The following is a 22549-nucleotide window of genomic DNA, read 5'->3' on the forward strand; positions in this document are numbered from 1 at the left end:
AGGGACAGAATGGAGAAGGTACAGCACAGAGGACAAGGGCACATAAAAGGGAAGCAGAGAGGCTGGCATTGTGGCCTAACCAGTAAGCCACTGCCTGCAGCACCAGCATCCATGTGTGTACTAGTTCACACTTTGTGTGCTTCTTTCTGATCCACCCCCGTTAAGGACCAAGGAAAGGCAATGGAAAATGACCCAAGTTCTCGTGTCCCTAAACCTACATAGAAAACTCAGAGAAAGTTCCTGGTGCCTGACTTTGACCTGATCTAGCCCCAGTTACTGCAAGGAAGGTCAGTTTCTCCCCTCTCTCTCTTTCATTAATTCTGCCTTTCAAATAAAGAAATAGATCTCTAAACAATGACGACAAAAACATGCAGAGCCTGGAGTCATGTGGTCAGAAGCCAAGAAGCACGTGAAGCTGCCGGAAGCTAGAATGGCGAGGAAGAATGCCCCTCCAGGACCCGCAGAGGGAAGACAGCTCTGTCGGCACTTTGTGTTAGACTCAAAGACTCCAGAACTGCCAGATAATACACATCTGCTCTTTGAAGTCACTGAGATTGTGGTAACTTGCGGCAATATCCCCAGAAAGCAAACACAGGATCTGTCTTCACTAGAGACAGACCAGCAAGCACAAACCATCGTCCCCAGTGTCTGAGGATCTTCTTCTAAAGACAGTCCCTGCGTCTTTCAGTCACCATGGTTTTTCCTGTACATCCCTATTTAAAGTAAGTGAGGGACCACCAGAAGTACCAACCAGTCAGCTCTGTATTGAACGTGCTGTGTAGCACCCAGAAGCCTGTGAACTTGTATCTTCCAAGTTCACTGGTGAGAGTGAAGTTCCTGATATCTGCATCTTCCAGTAATCTCAAATATTCTGATCATTTGCCTGTACTTATTGGTAGTATTTTAAACACTCATCCCTACATGGGTATGTATTTGTATTTTTGTAATTGCAAAGCATACATAAAAGTGACACCATTTTATCCATTGTAAGCACACAATTCAGTCTCACCAAGTACTTTCACCCTGTGCTGCAATTTCATACGTAGTGACTTCCAGAACCTTTCATCTTCCCAAATTCCACGTGTCTTTCACCACGTGCTTCACTACCACCCTGCAGTGTGTGTCTCTATGCATGTGTCTACCAAGGTAGCTCATATAAATACACTTCTACAATAGTTGGCCTTCTGTGACTGGCTTATTTCGCTTAGCGTATTTCCAGAGATCATCCATGCTGTGGCATATACCACAATTTCATTCCTGGAGGCAGGCATCCTGGCATAGCTGGTTAAGCCACTGCTTTGGATGCCCACATCCCATACTGGAGTGCTCGTTCAAGTCCCAACTAGTCTGCTTCTGATCCAGTTCCCTGCTAATGTTCGGGAAAGCAACAGATGAGGTACCTGGCTCCTAGTTGTGTGTTAGCCCAGTCCTGGCTATTGTAGCAATTTGGGGCATGAACCAACAGATAGTGTATCTTTGCCCTTCCCTCCATGTTACTCTATCTTCCAAATAAATAAATATTTTGAAGAAAAAATGGCTTTGTTTATTTTTAAAGTGAATGAAATCCTATCATAAAGTGCACATGCTTTATCCATTCATCTATTGATGAGCATCTTGGTCCACTGCTTTATGTCTTTGAGGAATAAAGCTGCTTTGAGTATTGGCACGTAAGCATCTGCTTAAGTTTATACTTCCAATTATTCTGGGTATCTGACCAGAAGCTGACTGTGTTTAACATTTTGGAAACCCATTATACTGTTTTCCACAGGTGTTGTGCCATTTTACGTTCTCATCAGCAATGTTCCAAGGTTTTATTTTCCCTACAACTTTACTTACACATTTTGCTTCCTTTTATTTGCAATAGCCAAAATAATGGGTGTGATTTTTCATTTCGCACATATTCTCACTAGAGCAGTACTGGGCTCTCTCTCTCTCTCTCTCATTACATCTCACAAATAGATTTGAAAAAAAATACAACACTTAAAGTTTGAGGTACAGATTATAAGATCCATCTTTAAACAAGTTCTATTTCTCTGTATTGTTTATTAGCACATTGCTTATACACATCACCACAAAGTGATTAAACATGACCTTGTTCTATTTGCAACTTCAGTTCAGCACTTTATGAGGTCGTAGAGCTTTAATGGCTTTCACTTGGAAAAAAAGTCTCCATACATAGCTTGGACCCACATGGAAAAGTGGATCATCAACTGTAATCCTAGAATTTGTTTTTTAATTTCATTCAAAAATTTTCAATACTTTTCATCAAAACGTTCAGTACATTTTTGTCCCTCTGATGTTTGTTTTCTTGTAAGTAAACCAGAAATTTTATTTTGCTGTTATCATCAAATTGTTTCAAAGCTCACTAAAAGTCTTTGTTTGAAAGATGTTTTTAAACAGGAAACTTAGTTTCCAGTTTTCCAAGTGTTAAATATAACTAAAATCTGTATATGACATATTTGCATTGCTCAACAATAAAATCATGTAACAAAGGAAACATTTCCAAATATCCAAATTCAAACTGCTTTTTTTCATACCAGGAGCTTCTTCTGAAACAATTGTTTTCTTATTCACTATTGAAACATCACTTTAAAGGTGGGGGATGAATTGAGTGTATGTGAGCCTGATAAGTAGAATACAAATCAGTAACCACTTGCCAGAACAGAAGACAGACAATTTGAAACATTTATCTGTCTTTACAAGACACAAAATACATCTCTAAGTTAGTTCTTAAGGACTTTGCCATGAGAAATGCACTGAGACTTTTAAGGCACAAAAGATCTTTCGTGTCTTTTTGACTCATAAAATCTACTGTCTTGTTTTTGCACAACTTATGCCAGCATGCACCCTCTCATATGGAGAGAGCAATGCATCGAGACAGGATCACAGTGAATGAATGAGTGAGGGGAGCTCTTAAGTCTTCTGTTTGGGAAGATTCTCACCTGAAAAAAAAAAAAACACCACAAAGTATCTCCCTCCTTCTATCTTTTGCATGTGATTTTGCAGCTTCTTCTACTGTGAGATAGAAACTACATTCCCCACACTCCCTTGTGCCTCATTTTGGCTCAGAAATAGGGCAGGAACATCATGGTCCCTGGACCACTAGATGCTTTGCACATTCCTGCAATTGCTTTCAGCATCCTGACACCCTGTGATCAAGCAGAGGCTTCTGAGAAATGCAGGTCCCTGGGCCTCACCCCAGCTTCTGATTCTCCAAGTCCATCAGGGTTTATTCTTGTAAGAAGCATTAGAAATGAGTCTGAATTCACAGGTCTTCAGCTGACACCTCAGAAATTACTCTGGGCTTGGGTAATGGAGCAGCCTCAGTTCCCAGTATACTGAAAGCAACAGGAAATTCGTCTGAGCAACCAAATAAGCAGAGCCTAAAATCCATAGAAAGGACCTTCACGTGTGCCATGCTTGATTCCTGGTTTAGAACTTTTCTATTTAATCCCTTTGTGAACTTTCATATTTTAATAGTTTTTAAATATTTTTTATTTACTTAGATGGAAGAGTGACCATGTTCGTCAATTGGTTTACTCCCTAAATACCCATAATATCACAATAACTTAGGCTAAGCCACATCTGCTGCTGGGAGCTGGCACTCCAAGCCTACGTGTGTGGCAGGGACCCAACTACTTGAGTCACTGCCTGTCATCTCCCTGCAGGAGGCTGCAATCAAGCCTGGAGCTGGGCTTCAGTCCCAGGTAGGCATTCCAACATGGGGTGTGGGGGTTATCAGTGGCATCTTAATCTGCAGATCAAGTGCCCAGCCATAACTCTGTGACCTTGGGTGCTTCCTATAACATGGCGTTCTGTTTTTCTATCTACAAATAGGAATTGTATTCATCTCCTAAATCTATCACAGAAGGAAATCACGTAAGTTAACGCACTTAGTGCAGGACACAGTATACAGTAGAAACTCAGTAATTTATTATTCTTGTTTCATTATGACATTGTTATATTAATTTCTGTTAACTCCCAAGGAACTAACTTGTGCTTCTGATTCCCTCCACATCCCACACACAGAATCACACCCAGAAAATTGCCCCATCTGAATCCCATCCCTAATTCTAACACGTACATGCACCCAACCAGGAGCAACTCATATAACTCACCTTGGAAACAGGATGCAAGACATTTCCTCAAACCAGATTTTTGGGAAAATTAATCGAGTCATTTAGTGCAAAGTATGTTGTCCCTAATAGTAACTAGGAGACTTTCTTCTAAATCCTGAAATCCAAATCAAGAAATCACACTGACAATTTTACAAGGAAAAATATAGAAACTCAATGGTAAGGCTATATCATTACTTTCCAGTGTGTGGAGGACATACCCCACAGCATGAGAACACAGGTGGGATAATTAGGGAAAGGGTCTTCAGAAAGAAGATAGGGGCTGCCCCTGCAGGTTTTCTACATGTAGACACACTCTGTGTTTGGAGCTGCAGGAAAAGGAACAAATTTGGCTTTGCTGGGTTCATATTGCCAAATTTTCACCAGTGAAGAAACGATAAAGTGAAAATAAACATGGTCACACACACACACACACACACACACCCCAGATCAAGGGCAAGCACGGTGGCATTCCCACATGCCATAGGGATCAACTCCTGTCTCCAGTTCTGTTCCTGCTTCCTGCTAATGAACTTGTGAGGCAGCAGATGATGGTCCAAGTCTTTGAGTTCCTGCTTCCAACATGGGGAACTTGGAAGGGGTTCCTGGCTCTTGCTTTTGCCTAGCTCAGCCCCAGCTATTTTGGCAACTGCTAGAGTAGAGGAGTGAACCAGAAGATAGAGGATCCCTCATTCTCTTGTCTTTTTCTCTCTGACACACTGCCTTTCAGACAGACCCTCCAGACCACCTGCTTCTTCTCACACTGCTTCTTCTCATGCTTTGCAGTCTTGTCATGGTAGCAGGAGAGTATTGCAGATAGAGGATGGGAATGTAGAGACATGCGAGCATGGGAGCATGGCTTGGCTTCAAGCTGAAAACATGCCTACTCTTGGAACCACTGCCTCAGCGGAGAAGGCAACAGGAGGCCTCACTACTAGGGAGTGCATAGGCTAGCATTAGAGAGAGATGGATCTTCCACTCTGAGATGAGCCAAGCTGAAGCCGGGAGCCTGCAACTCCCTCCAGGGCTCCCACGTGGGTGACAGCAGCCCAAACACTTGGGCCACTATAGGGTCTTCTGAGGTTCTTTCAACTTTTGGGGTGATCTGAAGATGTCTATAACTACCTGTAATGTCTGTCAACGTTCCTGTAGAAAAGCTGCAGTCCTGTGTACATGAATGATTACAAGGCTTTCAACAAAGGAGCCTCATCCTTCGGAGAGCATTTGATCAATTTGTGAAAGGAGTCTTGAGCCAAGCAAATTGCACCCTACTAAAGTGATAACCTAGGATCTGAAACAAACACAGTTCCTATTGCTATGGTTAGTGATGTTCTTATTCTGTTCTTTTAAGAAATATGTGGGCCCTCAGGACTTGTGGAATCCCTAAGAATTGCTGGCAAAAGAGAAACAATTCAGCAAAGCCTTAGTTCAGGCGAGGACTCTTGGATCCACCCATGGCTTTAGCTGAAAATACAGTGCTTAGTCTCAAAATTTTCTCCAAATGCCCACGGGACCAAGGATTTACCCTGTAATTCTACATAATAGTTTCTCCTTAAACCTAATTTCTAGAGATAATAGTCAAGTCTAAAGCTTATTGAGTCTTTACTTGGAATCCATGACCAAATCAAAATATATAACTTTTTATTACATTTTAGTTTTTATATCATTATATCAAATTTAAAGTGCATAGGTATGACACTAAGAAGGCCTGGCATGATGGCTCAGGGGCTAAATCCTCACTTTGCACACCCAGGATCGCATACAGGCACCAGTTCATGCCCTGGCTGCTCTACTTCCAAGCCAGCTCCCTGCTTGCAGCCTGGGAAAGCAGTCAAGGATGGCCCAAGTCCTTGGAACCCTGTATCCACGTGGGAGATCCAGAAGAAATTCCTAACTCCTGCCTTTGGATTGGCTCAGCAACAGCTATTGTGGCCACTTGATGGGTGAGCCGAGAGATGGGAGATCTTTCTCGCTGTTTCTGCCTTTCACATAAAATAAATTTTTTATTTTATATGTATTTTATATATACATAATATTTATATTAACATATAAATGGATATTATATATCTCTTTTTTAAAAAAAGAATGACGTAAAGGACACAACTACATATCTCAGACTTCAAACAAAAAAATGTCAAGCCAGGTGATTTTGACACAAATGGGTCAAGGCCATAATGTGAAAAATGTTTCTTTAGACCATTCTCAAATATAAATGTAAACTGCACAGAAATTGCTCAGGTGATACTGCGATGTAGCACATTAAACAGCAGCCTGCAATGCTGCCATCCCGTATGAGCATAGTCTCAAGTCTTGGCTGCTCCACTTTTAATCCAGCTCCCAGTTAATTTGCCTGGAAAAGCAATAGAATATGATCCAAATGTTTGTGCCTCTGCCATCCATGTGGGAGACCAGGATGGGATTCCAGGCTCCTGGCTTTGATCTTGTCCAGCCTTGGCAATGCAAGCATTTGGGGAATGAAGTGGCAAATAGAATCTCCCTCTCTGTCTCTCTCTTTCTCCCAGCCTCTCTCTTTTTCTTGCTCTCTTTCTCTGTCACTCTTCCTTTCAACTAAATCAAATAAATCTTTTTTAAAAGACAGACAGACAGCGGGGGAGAAATACACAAAAAGAAACAGACCCACCAGCTTCAGATTCATCCCCAAAAATGCTTGTAGGGAGTGCTGGGCCAGACCTAAAGGAAGAGCCAAGAACTGCATCTAGATCTCCGACATGGGTGCAGCAGCCCATCATCTTCCACTGCACCCCCAAGAGTATTAGCAAACAGTTGGATTCAAAGTGGAGAGCAGCTATGCCTGAAATCAACACCATGTAGGGTACTGGCATATCGCCACTAATAGGCAGTGGTTTAATGCACTTTGCCCAGCACCAACCCCAATAAAATAAATCTTTATAAAAATTGTGAAATGACATCTATCCTGTCTTTGTACAGAGCTTGATGACAAATCATTTGGAAGTCTATCTACAAAAAAGAAAGAAAAAGAGAGAGAAGGAATGAGGATGGAAAGAAAGGCAAGAAGGAAGGAGGGAGGAAGGATGTATGGTAGGTCCCTTTTATTTTTTTTTTTAAAGAAAAGCAATATTCTAAATCAAGAAAAATTTTCTTAGGTTTCTTTGGCCCAAATTGGTCCCATGACCTCAAATAGCTGGAAGAGAGACTGGGAAAGTTGGGAACAAGGCAGTCCTGATCAGCCTTGGTATATTGCTAACAGCATAAACAGTATCCCGTGTATAAAAAAACGAGGAATGAAGGCTGACAAAGCACAGCATCCACATCAAAAGTGAAAGAAATAGACATGTGTTGAATACCTACTATGTGGAAAATTTTGAAGCAAGTTTTTCACATAAAAAAAAAACTCACTAATATAATACCTCAGGCTCACCTGTAAACAAAGCTTTTTCTTTGATCATACCATCTCTACCCTTTCAGATTTGTCACGCTCCAAGTCATCACTCCAGGCCATTTTCTACAGCATTCCATTCAATGTCACTTTAATCACTGAAAATCAAGTTCTCAAGTTTGTCTCTAAGCTATCTCACACATCAATTTTCCTTATTGAAGTTTTTTTTATCTCCTTTGATTATTTCTGGCCATAACAGAAAATGTTTATGCCAACCCTGGCATAACATTGTAAATGCATAGAGATACAAATTTTAAAGAAATCAAATCCCTTCTCTATTGTGCCAAAGACAAATATATATATATATATATATAAAAAACTTAAGACCCTCCCCATGGCCATTGTGGGATACATAGTAATGTTCCTGAGAGACTGGAATGTTAAAATGGTTTTTTTTTTGTTCCCTTTTAGAAAGGAAATTCAATGCAAGGAAATGTGTTAATGTAATGCACAGGAAACTGTTTAAAATGTGGGGGTGACTGTTGTCCTGAGCAGTTTAGTCCGCGTACCATCTGCTCATGCATGACACGCAGCCAGCTATGCACACCTGGTATTTCTGCTGATAAAACTGAATCTTAGTGTCTTCAACCTTTGTGGATCTGTAGCTGCCTAAACATGTAGTTTAAGTTTAGAAGGGAAAGCTACTACTGAACTGGTTATTAACTAAAATTTGTATTTCTTTTACTCTCTGCACTTACCAATTTTGAAACAATATGCTTACTGCATTTACAATGTTTTGGTTCCCATTGCCAAAAGAATTGTGGCCACTACAACATGAGGCCAAAGACCTTGGTCTATTCAGTGAACAGAGGGATTAGGCTGGAAGTTAGACAGTAATAAATGAGCTGGGAGATCGTCCCGCCTGAACTATCCTGCAACCCTACATTGTAATCCCATCCCCGGCAAGTCAATCCACTATGCCCATTTTCCCAGGATGGGCTTGCTTCTCATCTGGGACTGAGCGGTAGGAGATGCCACAAGCACATGTAAGCTAAGCTTCATGTGGGTGCAGCATGACATGCCCAAAAAATCTCATACAATCTAAACCCAACCCAAACTCCACCCCATTTCTGTATTCCATAACTGCTGCACATGGAAGCCCCATTTTGGCTTTTGCTTTTTCAGCCTTGTTACTCTTGCCTTCTTCCATGTTCTCTCCTCTTGCTTGTGTGTGAATGTGTGCTCATTCTCCCTCTTTAATTAGGTCCTGCTCTCATTTTTCCACTATATATGCCCCTACTTTGAATTCTTATCTCATACTGGGGCACAAATTTGGAATAATAACCAAGAGACATATCCCCAGAACAGTTCAATCTACAAAGCCCCAAAATGAGTCAGACACTTGATTGCATTGGTTGGACCTTTTACTCTCACGAACTCCCAAGCTCATTCCTGGAACAGGAGGTGCTGGGACATATGCCACACTGATTCCGTTTACTTTGAAGGCTTAAATCTGCTGAAAGGTCATGGTTTCTTGCCCTTGGCCATTTACCCTGCGTGTCCCCTTGGAATCAGAAAAATGACTAGAATGGTTGGAGTGTAGCTCAGGAGACACAGTGTTCCAGTTCCCAAGCCTCTCCCCTTCCTCTGGATGCTGATCCAGGGACCCAGCCTACAGAAGTCTTTGCCAGCCCAGAACAGTGGCTAGCAAACTTGTCCTGGAAAGGGCCACACAGGAAATATCTTCACCTTTTTGACCCAGAGTGTGTCCACATTCATCTCTCAGCCACAAATGGTACACAAAGAAGACAACCTGGCTAGGCAGCAACAAACCTTTGAGTACAGAAATAGGTGGTGGGCCAGCTTATTATTAACAAGATGGGTCCACAGTCAAATACAAAAATGTTGTCCCAGTCAGGGACAACATGATATTTGGAGAAGGGATAGCCTTATTTTCCAACCAGCAAGGATGTGATTCAAACCTGCTTCCCTGCTCCAAAGCCTAGGAAGCATTTTATGGTGACAGATAGATGCAGCAAGGCATGGACAGGCAAAATCTGTGCCTGGGCAGTAAAGCTATCAAACTTCTGTTTTCCCCACCTCACTTATTCTCCAAATGTAGCCCCTTGAGATTAGCAAGGTGCAGCCCAGTATCTTCAATCTTGGGTGTCTTCTGTAGGCCACAACTCTGCTTTCTACACATGGGAAGATAGTTTCAACCAACTCTCCTAGGAGAACAGGAACTTTAAAACATGTGATCAAAACTTTACAGGAAACTTCTAGAAACATAGCCTATGGCTTCAGGATTCCAACTGGAGAATGGACCCAGAGAGTAATGCAGTTTTAAGGCTGCTTTTCCAACTCCTGATCCAGAAAATCTAGCTTAACTGATGTTTATTTTTTGGTGACTTTCATGGCACTTATTAATATGTTCTCTTGTATACCTCTGTAACTCAATCTCATGGATTTTTTTTTAAGATTTATTTATTTTTATTGGAAAGTCAGATATGCAGACAGGAGGAGAGACAGAAAGGATAATCTTCCCTCCGATGGTTCGCTCCCCAAGCAGCCGCAAAGGCTGGAGCTGAGCCAATCCGAACCCAGGAGCCAGGAGCTCTTCCGGGTCTCCCCCGCGGGTGCAGGGTCCCAAGGATTTGGGCTATCCTCAACTGCTGTCCCAGGCCACAAGCAGGGAGCTGGATGGGAAGCACGGCCACCAGGATTAGAACTGGCACCTATTTGGGATCCCGGGGTGTGCAAGGCGAGGACTTTAACCACTACTTTATCACGCCGGGCCCAATATCATGGATTTTTAAAATAGATATTAAATTTTAAAAATTATTTCAGAGGCAGACAGACAGGGAGGTACCATCTACTGGTTTACTCCCTAGAATACCCACCATGACCCTTGGTAAGGAGCTGAAGCTGGGAGCCAGGAGCAGGGAACTTGATCCAGGACTCTCATGTGGCTGGCAGGAAGCCATTTACTTGACTGGTCACCACCGGCTCCCCCAGTCTGCACTGGCGGGAAGCTGGAGCCAGGAAGCAAACCCAGCTCTTCCAATATGGGAAGCAAGAATGTTGACCACGCATCTAAACCCCTACTCCAAGCCCTTATTTTTAAATATGCCCTATTGTGCCATTCTAGTTTATGTGTTATCATTCCTAAGTGATTCTATCATCTGTTTTTCTAATTGTAAACTGCTGGCTCTTATTTTTCTTTATTTTTCTTTTCCTTTATCACAGCCCATATTTTTACCCACCCTCATCATCTGCTGCATCCACTTGAGTCAGTGCACATCAACTCTAAAATCTCTGCTAATTCATGGAGGAGACAAATACATGTCACCGAATATGCCGCGTTAGCATAAGGGATTATTTGGAGTTGGAAACAAATGGGAATCAAAAGATGGAAGGAAAAAAAAGTTTTTCTTGAGCTTCTCTTGGCTGATCCAGGCAATCCCTTGCAAGAAATGAAACCACGTTGGATGTTGGTACAAATAAACCTCACTCCATCAGCTTCTCCCATGCGCTCAGCCCTTTGCTACTCTTAGTCATTCCTGAAAGCCTAAAACCTTTCCTTTGTCTTGTTCCATCTCTACACGTGCACTGTTTTTCTGTAAAAATGCTATTGAGCCTCAAGTTCTAATGTCCTTTTCAACAACTCGTCATGGGGCTTCTCCTCCCATGTGGAAGATGGGTTCAGTAACAAAAATGTTCTCCAGTTTATCTTTTGTTGCTGTAACTTACAGAAACCTCGCAAGGAATCTAGAATGAAAGAGCAGACACAAAGGATTTCATCTTCCTCTACTTAACTAATGGTGTTAACCAAGTCCTTCAAAACTCATTGGCTTAAAATAGCAAATAATCATTATTTTTTCTTGAGTATTTGTTGGTTGGTAAGCTAAATCTCTCCTAAGGTCTCCCTCATAATTCTCTTGCCTATTCTTGGGATTTGTGAGGGATCTTCAAAGGCTCATGGGAATGTGTATTAGGGTAAAACTGCGTGGATTTAAAAGCTTTTTGCACAAAATCTTATTTTTAAGTTTACATTCAGTAAATTTTAGTTCTCTAATAAAATTCCAAATGAACAAATAAAACTTTTTTCTAATTGCAAAAGAAAAAAAATCACTAAGGTTTTCATTATGCTTGCCTCAAGCATTTCAGAATAAATCCTTCCATCTCTTCAAACCTTGATTCATATCTTTTCTTAACATTTTATAGCTTTATTCAAGCATGTCCTTTTTTCTCTCTCTTCTTAATTTTGTTCACAATTGTTTTTACAGATTTTAATGGCTATTAGATTGGGACATTTTAATTTGCTGTCAGTAATTTATCTTTTTATTCTTGCACATTTAACATATGGATCTGTTGTTAATTATGACTGGCCACTTTGCCAATATCATCTTTTAGTTTTCAATCTATCCTCTTTTTTTTCCATTTTTCTTTTTAAAATTATTTTCAAATAGTTTTGACTTTTATTGTTCATAATGCAGTCTCATAGGCTCGGGGATTTCCTCTTCCATCCTCCTCAATTACCCTCTTATAAAAATTATATTATTCCCTTCATTCTTATTTCAATTGTCCATTTGAAATTTGTTCCAGCCATCCTTCCTTAATAATGTTTTCCTTTTTTAAAAACGGTTTATGCATTCAAAAGAGAGTTACGGAGAGAGAGAATGAGAGAACATTAGAGGTCTTCTATCCACTGCTTCACTTGCCTAATGGCTACAATAGCCAGGGCTTAGGCCAGGCCAGAGCCAGCAGCTTCATCCTAGTCTGTCACACATGTACAAGGACCCAAGCACCAGGGTCGTCTGCTGCTTCCAGGCAGATGGACTAGACGTGGAGCAGCTGGGACTCAAACCAGCACCCAAATGGGATGCTGGCATTCCAAGTGACAGCTTAACCTGCCACATCACAAAGCGGGCACCAATAATATTCTTACATGTACTCAATGTCCTCATACATTGTCAACACATATAAAGTAAGTAGCACACTGAGTGACAAAGAGTAAACGGAAACAGCTAGCTATTATTAAAAAAGCCTTATTTCTCTCCAAGATGAATTTAAATGTTCTGCCATTCTTTTATAGCTATGAAGTCTTTTGACTATACAAAGTAGGAAAATATCTGAAAAACTCTTACAGATGCACTTTTATATTTCATCTCCTCATATTCCCAATATCTTAAACCTATTAAATCCACAAATGAAACGAAGTACTAGCTAATATGAGAAATACCACCTGGACTTCAATTCTAAAAGCTACAAACATTTGAAATTGTATGTTTTCATCTATATCTCAATAATTTAAATGAATTGAAGTGCAAAGTTCATAAAAGGCAGTCTTCCTCTAACAAACACATTAAAGCAAAACTTTCTAGTTAGTATGCAAGGGCCAGAACGATGTTTGCTGGCATCCCATACAGGTGTCAGTTTGAGTCCTGGCTGCTTCACTTCTGACCCAGCTCCCTGCTTATCACCTGGGAAAGCAGTGGAGGATGGCCCAGACTTCAACCTGGCCCAGCCCCAGACACTGAGGCCCTCTGGGAAGCAAACCAGTGGATGGAAGGTCTTTTTCTCTCTGACTCTCCCTCTTTCTGTCAGTCTGTCAAATAAATAAGTCTTTGAAAAAAAAAAAAGCTTCAAATAATAAATAACATGGAGCAGAAGCCACTTCTCATTGTAACCCCAATCTACTACTCATAATTTAGGACACATCTTCAATTGATTCCTCTCTCCCAAAGAGCTATAACTTTCTTAAAGTTGTTTATTTTATTTATTGGAATGTTAAGAGGTACAGTATAAGAGAGATCTTCCATCAGCTGGCTCACAGACCAAATGGCCACAACAGTTGGGGTGGGGTCAGGCCAAAGCCAGGAGCCTAGATTTTCTTCTGGTCTCCCATGTAGCACAGAGGCCCAAACACTTGGGACATCTTCCCCCTGCTTTTCTCAAGCCTAAACTGGAGAGGTGGATCGAAAGCAGAGCAGCCAGGACTCAAACTAGCACCTAAATGGGATGCAGGCAGAAACTTATCCCATTATGTCCCAATGTTAGTCCTTTGCTATCATTTTTTAATGATGGTAAAAAAAAATAGATTTGATATACTTGTTTTTCGTGAATATGTGTACTTTTCTATTGGCAAAAAGAATTGTTTTCTTACTCTGGAAAATACAGAAGTGAAACAGAATTTTAAAATGAGGGATGGGCACAGTGGTTGAAGTGGGGATCCTGTGTTTTGCCTACCTTTAGATTTCTAACAAATATCTGCCTTCAGTCTGTCCAGTGGCTTAGAGAAAGGATTTATGAAGCAAAGTCAATTAGGCTTGATCTCATAAATGTTGCTATCACTGCATCTCTTGATCAAGAATATGTCTAAATAAACACAAATTGGTAGAGGTACTCTCCATGCGACTGCCCTTAACAATGCCCAACTACAGCCTGAATTATTAACCCTGAAACTACTATCTCCTCTTTGCCTGTGCCTTCTGCTTAAGCCAAAGCATCTTCCAGTTTACTGAACTTTTTTTTTCTGCATAATTGAGGGGTGTTTTTTTTGCATATTTGAAGGTGTTTTTGCATATTTGAGGCTTTTCACTTATTTGTGGTTAATCAACTTTTAACTTAGGTATTTCTTACCCAAAATTCTCTTCTGCCACAACTGAGTATTGCTCCAGAACTCACCCATAGTAAGCTGAAAACCCAGTGCCTCTATCCGTCCCTAGAGAGAACACAGACATGTGGTCCTGGAACACACAGGAGGCTAAGCAGCCTTAGCCTCATGGCAAGTTCAAAACCATTCCAGGCAGGCCTAAGAGCAGCCAGGGGAGCAATCCAGAAACGTGCCAGCCCTCAGTCTTGCCCTCACTGTCAGGCCCCAGGATGTCTCATTTTGTCCACTTCTCCCCAAGCAACAGGAAGGCTACATGCTGGGTAGCAGACATACTTCTCTAATAGCAAAAGCCCAGGCTGCTGGAAGCAAGGTAGGCAGGGAGTTCTGTGCTGTAGTTCGCCTCAGTGGAATGGTTTTCCTCTCTTAAGAAAGGCAGATGGTGGACGACTGGCACTGTGGCTCAATAAATTAACCCTCCACCTGCAAACACCAGCATCCCATAAGGGCACCTGTTCACATCCTGTCTACTCCACTTACAATCCACTTCCACGTTTGCGGTCTGGGAAAACAGTGGAGGATGCCCCAAGTCCTTGGGCCCTTGCACCCACGTGGGAAAAGCCAAAGGAGACTGACTCCTGGCTCCTGGCTTTGGATCAGCTCAGCTCTGGCCACTGAGACTATTTGGGTAGTGAACTAATGGATGGAAGATCTTTCTGTGTCTCTCCATCACACTGTTTATCTACCTTTCAAGTTTCAAGCCAAAATAAATAAAATTGTCAGAAAAAAAAAAAAAGCAGATGCCATTACAGATGCTCAGTACTGGCACAGGTCTGAGAGATAGAAGTCCGGGTGATATCTATTTGTCAATTCAGTTCCTCAATTCTGAGCCCCAAATTCCAGTGCCATTTTCCTTGGGAATCTCGGGAAGCAGAAAGTGAGGATAATGATGCCACCCTCAGGGAAGGCAGTTTCATATTAGACTGGAGTTAGATGGGCAAGATGTCTTTTGCACAACCTATGTATACATGTGATTATATCCAGGGCCAATCTGTGGGAAAGGAATGGAATGCAGTATAAATGCAACTTAACAGGCCTTTTCAGAAACACCCTATATGCGAACAGAAGCCCAGTGGGCAAATACCTCCTTCCTGTCAGAGCCAGCCACTCCTGAATACATATGGGCTATTAAAGACATACCATATGTGGGAAGCAGGACTTCTGAGTTTTCCTTATAAAATCTATGAATTCTGATTTGTAAGAGGTACAACCAGCCCCCTCTTGGAAGGAAATGAAACTCAAATATGTGGTCTCGATGACCACAGTGAAAGAGTGTACAGCTTTGGGACAGCGTGTTTCTGCCAAGCTGAACTGTACTTCCTTTCCCTTTTCCGTTCATCTCTCCAGGTGATGGAGAGATAAAAATGGCACTGAGACTTCCAAGACCACTTGGCAGGAAAGGTTTGGTTGAGTGCTTTAATGATTAGTTTGGGCTCATTTTTATGAACTAGCAAAGAATAAACTTTCCACATCGATCAGATTGGAAGATTACAGATACACATACCAACCTGTGGATTGCAGAAATCAGCCGTTATCCTTGCCTTCTTCACTGAAACACACAGTGAGTGGCTAACCGCACGGACATAGGGGTCTGGAATCATGGGATCATGTCTAAGATCGGAGTCAGCAAAGACGGTCACCTGATACAACACAAGGTTGCTTTCTATACCACACTTGACCCCAGTGCTGTTAATCTTCCTCACATTGTCATTCTCATTTTCTGTACACTGGCATCTTGGGAACTATTGGACTGCATGTTAGAGTGGCCACATAAGTCAATAACGGAAATGGAAATTCCCCATCATTCAGTGAGACCACAGCATGCAAGCATTGTAGTGCAATGCATCCTTGAGATGTTGGTTGTGGTGTAAACAAACCTTCTACAATGCAAAACACTTAAAAAGAGAGTACATCCAATTATGTATAGTACATAAGATTGGATCATGAAAAACGAAGTTCAGATTCTGTTCTTGCTAAACTATATTTTCATTATTGTTTTGGGAGCACTCCTACTAAAAACAAACAAAAACAAACCTATTGTCAGACCAACACTCTAACCCTCTGTCTGTGGTGCCAGCATCACACATGGGGGCCTGGTGCATGTCCCTACTGCTCCACTACCCAACCATCTCCCTGCCAATGATCTGGCAAAGCAGTGGAGAGTGGTCCACCACCTTGGGTTCCTGAATCCACATGGGAAACCCAGAAGCAGGTCCTGGCGCCAAGCTTCGGACTGACCCAGCTCTGGATATAGCAGCCAAGCAGCCATTTGGGAAGTGAACCAGCGGATGGAAGATCTTTCTGTTTCTTCCCCTTTCTCTGTAACTTTGAAGGGAAGTAACTGAATTTTTTTTTTGGGGGGGGGGTGCTTACTATAAAACAGTCTGCCGTGTTATAATTGCAGTGGCCTCATCAAGACGTTTGTCAAGATGCTTGTCAAGAGGTCAGTGCTACGGCTTAGTGGATAAGGCCACTGCCCGTGATACTGGCATACAATATGGGGGCAAGTTTGTGTCTTGTGTGTTCCACTTCCAATCCAGCTCTCTGCTAATGGCTTGCCCAGGAAAAGCAGCAGAATATGGTCCACGTACTTGGGCATCTGCTACCCATGTGGGAGACCTGGAAGAGGCTCCTGGTCCCTGGCTTTGGCCTGGCCCATTGCTGGTCATTCTAACAATTTAGACAGCAAACTAGTGAGTAGAAGTTCTTCTCTATCCTCACCTCACCTCTCTCTGTTACTCTTTCAAATAAATAAAAAAATTATAAAAAGAGCTCACCGAGTGACTGACCAATATTGTCTGGTTTTGCATACATCACTCTATGTCATCACACAATATCATCTAACAAGGTATTGGTTGTATTAGTATACTTTTGAAAGGATGCTGTGAAATCTGTCAAAATCAAGATAGTGTCACTTGCACTAAACTCTATCAAAATGGAGTGCAAGACCAAGAAGGAAGTATCCCTAGGCCCATCTGCCTGGTACAAGAACTGCTTATCACGGAACACTCCGTCAGAACCACCTGGCACAGACATCATCACAATCTTGCAAAGAAATACATCTACGTAGGGATCCCCACTCAGTAATGGACCATTCAACCTAGATGCCTGCTGCCTGTAACCCTCCTAATTTTGTCTTGAAAATTCCTTCTCTTCTTTTACTTCTCTAGATGTTTGCACAGTCCCCCAGGACATGCATATCTTGGACTGTAATCTCCAATTATTCTCAAATAAAAGCTTTCATTCTGGAGTGCCACTGGAGTTTTCACCAATCATTTTAGTCACAGTGCTATATTTTCTGAATGCCAAGCATTTAAAAAATTTCTTCCTTTTAAAATACACTGTCAACAATAAAAGATCATCTTAAAATTAAGCAGCATTAAGATATCCAAAATACATTTTTTTGCACATGCTGTCACATACAGTCACGGTTTTAACTTGCAAATGATATTCACAGGGATTTATTCCAGATAATTCAAGTTCTCAGTTTAGAGGAAGCCTACTGTTTTTATGAAATTGATAGAAAACGTGAACAATTGAAGCTTAGAGAAGGGATAAAAGCAAAGGGAACTAGGTAGTAGAGGAGTCAGCAAAGGGCAATGAACTTGAAGATTTGAGAGAGCACATCATGGGGGCCATGGCCACAGGACACTCACTGTCCCCATAAGCATGATTCTGTCCGTGCCACCCTGAAACCATGATTCATTTTCTCTACGTCCTACAAATGCAACACCTCAGGTTAGGGGATTCTGAATTAGTTGGGCTGATGTGTGACATCACACATTAGCTGTAACGTGTCCTTTGACCTTTGTATGCTTACAAAAAGGAGTTGTCTCTAAATAAGTATGTTTTAGGTAACATGAAGCCAAAAACATACTACCTTTAAGTTTCCCCATATCCATGTACTTTTCTATTCTACTCACTAAATAGATTCACTATCCTGAATGGGAGTTTTCTGTGTCTTTAAAACACATTTTCAAAATACAACAGAACTAAAGATTCAGTACAGCTGGGAAATGTTACTGATCTCCCACCTGTAATGCTGTCCCCTGAACCTAGTCTATTCCTTCTGCTGGTCACACGTATTCATTTCTGCAGTATTTCGAATGTCTATGATTGTCCTTTATAGTGTAACACTGTGAATCATAAACTGGTATATATTTCCACAAGCATCTTGAGAAACATTCCTTCTTGAAAGCAGAGAATGAAACAGCAAGAGTGGCATTCATCACTCATGGTCACCAATAGGCCCAGTATACTAACCTTCCTGTACTAGCACAATCCACATTTCCTAACACCCCCTACAAGTGCGTGGGTCTGTGTGATACGTCCATCCAGTGAACTAACAGCTGATGTGTGTGTCAGCTCTAACCCAAAACACTGAGGAGCCAGCATGGTTTTTTATATTATTTTCCTCTGCTATCTCTTGTTGACACAGTAGATAATGACAGGCTCATCCCCTGAATGAGTAAGGTGAGCAAGTGAAACCACCTTTATTTTATGGCACTATGATACAGACATTGTTTCTACAACACAGCCTAGTTTTTCTGACTGAAGCAGTCAACAAACAAACCCTTGGTCAGCTGCTGCACAGAAATCTGCTAGAGACTGGCCAAGTTTTTAAATGGACTAAGGCAGCTCTATAATTCTCCACTTGAAATACTACAGGCTTCTGCTACTCAGACTTTCACTATGTAACACAAGTCAGGAACCAGGTCTTAAATCCCAGCAATAAAAGTTGTCTGGGGCCCAGCGGCGTGGCCTAGCGGCTAAAGTCCTCACCTTGAACGCACCGGGATCCCATATGGGCGCTGGTTCTAATCTCGGCCATACTGCTTCCCATCCAGCTCCCTGCTTGTGGCCTGGGAAGGCAGTCCAGGACGGCCCAAACCTTTGGGACCCTGCACCCGTGTGGGATACCCGGAAGAAGTTCCTGGATCCTGGCTTCGGATCCGCACAGCATTGGCTGTTGCACTCACTTGGGGAGTGAATCATCGGACGGAAGATCTTCCTCTCTGTCTCTCCTCGTCCTCTCTGACATCTGACCTTCCAATAAATAAATAAATCTTTTAAAAATATATATAAAGAATAAAAGTTGTCTGTCTGCTCCCTGTCCACTGGAAACTTTTCCCCCAAAGAGGAAAGAACAGAACAATATACTGTCATGTAAATAAGAAGTCAAAAAATTAATTTTATTGAATACACAAGTTCATTCAGAGCTTACACAGATCATACAAATATTTTAGATTATAATGGCTGAAAGATCAATAACTGATTGGAAGAAAGGAAGCAATTTATATTCTCAATGTAGAAAAAAAAAATCTAATTGTTATAGATGTCTTGTAAAATTTCCAAAACAAGGTCTAGCCAAGTTTAGTGATTTATTTTTTTCCTTTTTTAAAGGATGAAAAGTGAGGTACAATATGTGTATTACTGGTTACAGCTAATATTTTGAAAAAATCATGAGACAGAAGCATAAATATAATATAAAAAGACAAGATATTAAAACTGCACTGTAGAAGTACTAACTGTAAGTCAAAAAGATACATTAAAACCAACAGAGCATCACACTAGTTCAGAACCGAACTCCTAGGCAGACCAAAACTGACACAGGTTAAGGAAAATGGTGTTTGTTAGGAAGCATGGCCAGATAGACAACCGCAAGGAAATGCCCACAGCGACTCTGTGGTCCCCTCCTGTCACTCGGCAGAGCGTCACAGGTGGCTGACGGGGCTGCCAGCTTAAGCTTTCTCCAGAGCCTTGTAGTACTCTGTCAGCACAGTCCACGCCTTGGGAGCCATGAAGCCTTCAGGAGGTTTCTGGCCTTCTCGGGCAAGCTTGCGCATTCGTGTTCCTGAAATGAATTCAAAGTCTTCATGGCTGGAAAAGAAAAACAGAAATTATTTCACTGTTGTAGAACTATGGAGGAAAATTATTAGAAAGCATGTAGTCCTTCTCATTGTATCAGACTCATTTAATGGTGGCGGGGAGGAAGATTCAGTGTTTGTGGACAGCAATTTGATTTCAAATTCTGTCACCAAACACAACAGCCATGCCATTGAATGCTATCCACTTTTAGAGTTAAGCTAAAAATTTCCAACTTAAATTTTAATTGGGGCCACTGCAGACTCTTACAAAATGGTAAGAAATGATACAGCCAGACTCCCAGCCCCCTTCCCTATTTTTGCCATCAGCACCATTTTATGAACTACAGCACAGTATTACAGCTAGGACATCAGCCCAGAAACAGCCTGATGCAACATAGACCCCCTGGCTTTCCTTCTCCTCCTCTCCCTGCATGGTTCCAGCTCTGCCCTGCTCCAGGTGCCTCAGTCCATGGCAGTAGAGCGAGAGAACAGTTCCCAGAACCGAGGGACCTTGGCAGTCATCCACTAAGACCCCCTCCCTAATTGCTGGTATCTACTCATTTAGAACTAGGAAATGTGCCTAGCAGCTAAGATTCCAGTTGGGATGCTTGCATCCCACGCTGGATTTCAAGGCTTGGACATGCCCAATTCCAGGTTCCTGCTCATTCACTTCCTTGGACAAGTGGCAGTTGATGTGTCACCTAGCTGGGTCCTTGCCATGGGCATGGGAGGCCTGGACTGAGTTCCAGTCTCCTAGCTTCAGCCCCAGTTAGCCCTAGCTATGTGGGTATCTGGGACATAGGGCAGAGGATACAAGCTCTGGTAGTCTCACTCCATCTTTGTTTCCCTCTATGTCACTTCAAAAAAGAAAAAAGAAACAAATACAAAATCTATGTTAGCTAATAAGCACAGATGAAATGAAAATATTTTAGGAAGTGTTCTTTGGAGAGGCTAACTATATTTTCAGATTTTTTTTTTTTTTAGCCACAACAAACAGGAAGCAGTAGGCAACATTATTCCAGTGCTAAGATGCTAGAGAGGTAGCACTAACAGCTTTTCTCATTTTCACATATACAGAAACACACAGAAATCCTTAGACTACCGGCAAAGAGCACTGGTGGCTGTGACAGGCATTGTCCACCTGTAATTGCCCTCAACAGTTATCATCTACCTGTAACTTCCCTCAAATACAGACCGGGCCAAAGTGGCACATCAAAACCCACTTAGAGTTCCAGGTCGCACAAGCCACCATCTCCTCACAGTAGGCCACCACACACTCCTTCTTCTCTGCGCTGTTTGTGGAGTTAACCTAAGCATCTAGGAAAATCACCAAGCGCTAGCAGGTCCTTTGCTTCTAGAGCAAAGCCAACTGTGCCTTGCTTTTCAAAGCTGTACAAGATTCCTTACCAAAGGTTTTTATTCATCTAAGTTCTACAACGTTCTACAAGAACTAATAAGAGGAGCAAATACTGCACATATAATAGCTATCTGAAAGTTGTCTGATGACAGCAAACTAACATAATTAACCTAAAGCTTGAAAGATCCTAAGCAAATTAAGGTACAACCCTGCGCAGAATATTTCAGTCATAAATTGATAAAATATCCATGATCTAACTACTGGCAAGTGAAATGATTAAGACATGAAGCTTTATATACACTGTTACAGACTGCATCGCATTTCTCAGGGACTGAAGCCCTAACCTCCAATGCGACAGTATGTGGAGGCAGGCCTTTGGGAGGTGGCTAAGGTTTAAAAAATCATGAGTGTAGGGCACCATGGTGGGATTAATTCCCTTAACAGACAGAGCAAAGAGAGAGAAGGGATTCTGGCTCTTTCAGACACCAGCTTTCTTCCTCTCCTAAGAGAAGAAGAAATGAGAAGGTGACTGCTAAGATGCTAAGCTCCCTGCTCACATGCCAAAATCTCCTGGCACCTGGACCCTGGACTTCCCAGCCTGCAGAAAGGCGAGGGAAAAAAAATGTTTAAGTTGTCCAGCTTGGGGCACTATTTTAGAGCAATCGAACCTAAGATGCATACTGCACCTCTGCTAAAATACACAGAGGATGAATGAAGAAAGGCACCCAAACGTAGTGGTTAGTGCTAGGAAACAGTCCTAAATACTAGCAGGTATTAGATAGTAATACTAAGAAGCAGGTGCTCTTTATTTTGTTCATCAAGTTTCCTGCAATGATCAGTTTTTATCAGCAATCAACCTTATGAAAATATACAACTATAAATTACCGATATTTACTTTTAAACTATTTATTTACTTAAAAGGCAGAGTTACAGGCAAAGGGTTGGGTAATACACAGTGAGAGAGAGAAAGATCTGCCATCTTCTAGGTTCACTCCCTAAATTGCTGCAACTACAAGAACTGAGCCAGTTCAAAACTAGCATCCAGGAACTTCTTCCAGGTCTTGTACATGAGCACAAGTACCCAGGCCATTGGACCATCTTTTTTTAGTGGGGAACTAAATCAGAAGCATAGTCCAAGACTTGTATTGGCACCCATATGAAATGCCTGAGCCACAGGCA

General features: G+C 41.8%; 1 protein-coding gene across 1 annotated transcript in view; it reads right to left on the minus strand.

Annotated features, from left to right (window-relative positions):
• Positions 1-19317: 19317 nt before the first annotated feature.
• The window catches only part of PAPSS1 (3'-phosphoadenosine 5'-phosphosulfate synthase 1), a 95176-nt gene continuing 91944 nt past the window's right edge, over positions 19318-22549 (minus strand). Inside the window, exon 12 of the mRNA XM_040966518.1 lies at positions 19318-20026. Within this exon, the coding sequence (XP_040822452.1) occupies positions 19888-20026 (139 nt within the window). The 3' untranslated portion in view covers positions 19318-19887. The remainder of the gene's footprint in view (positions 20027-22549) is intronic.

The sequence above is a fragment of the Ochotona curzoniae genome, unplaced genomic scaffold, assembly GCF_017591425.1.
Source record: "Ochotona curzoniae isolate NIBS_2020 unplaced genomic scaffold, NIBS_Ocur_1.0 scaffold_4506, whole genome shotgun sequence".
Classification (NCBI taxonomy): domain Eukaryota; kingdom Metazoa; phylum Chordata; class Mammalia; order Lagomorpha; family Ochotonidae; genus Ochotona; species Ochotona curzoniae.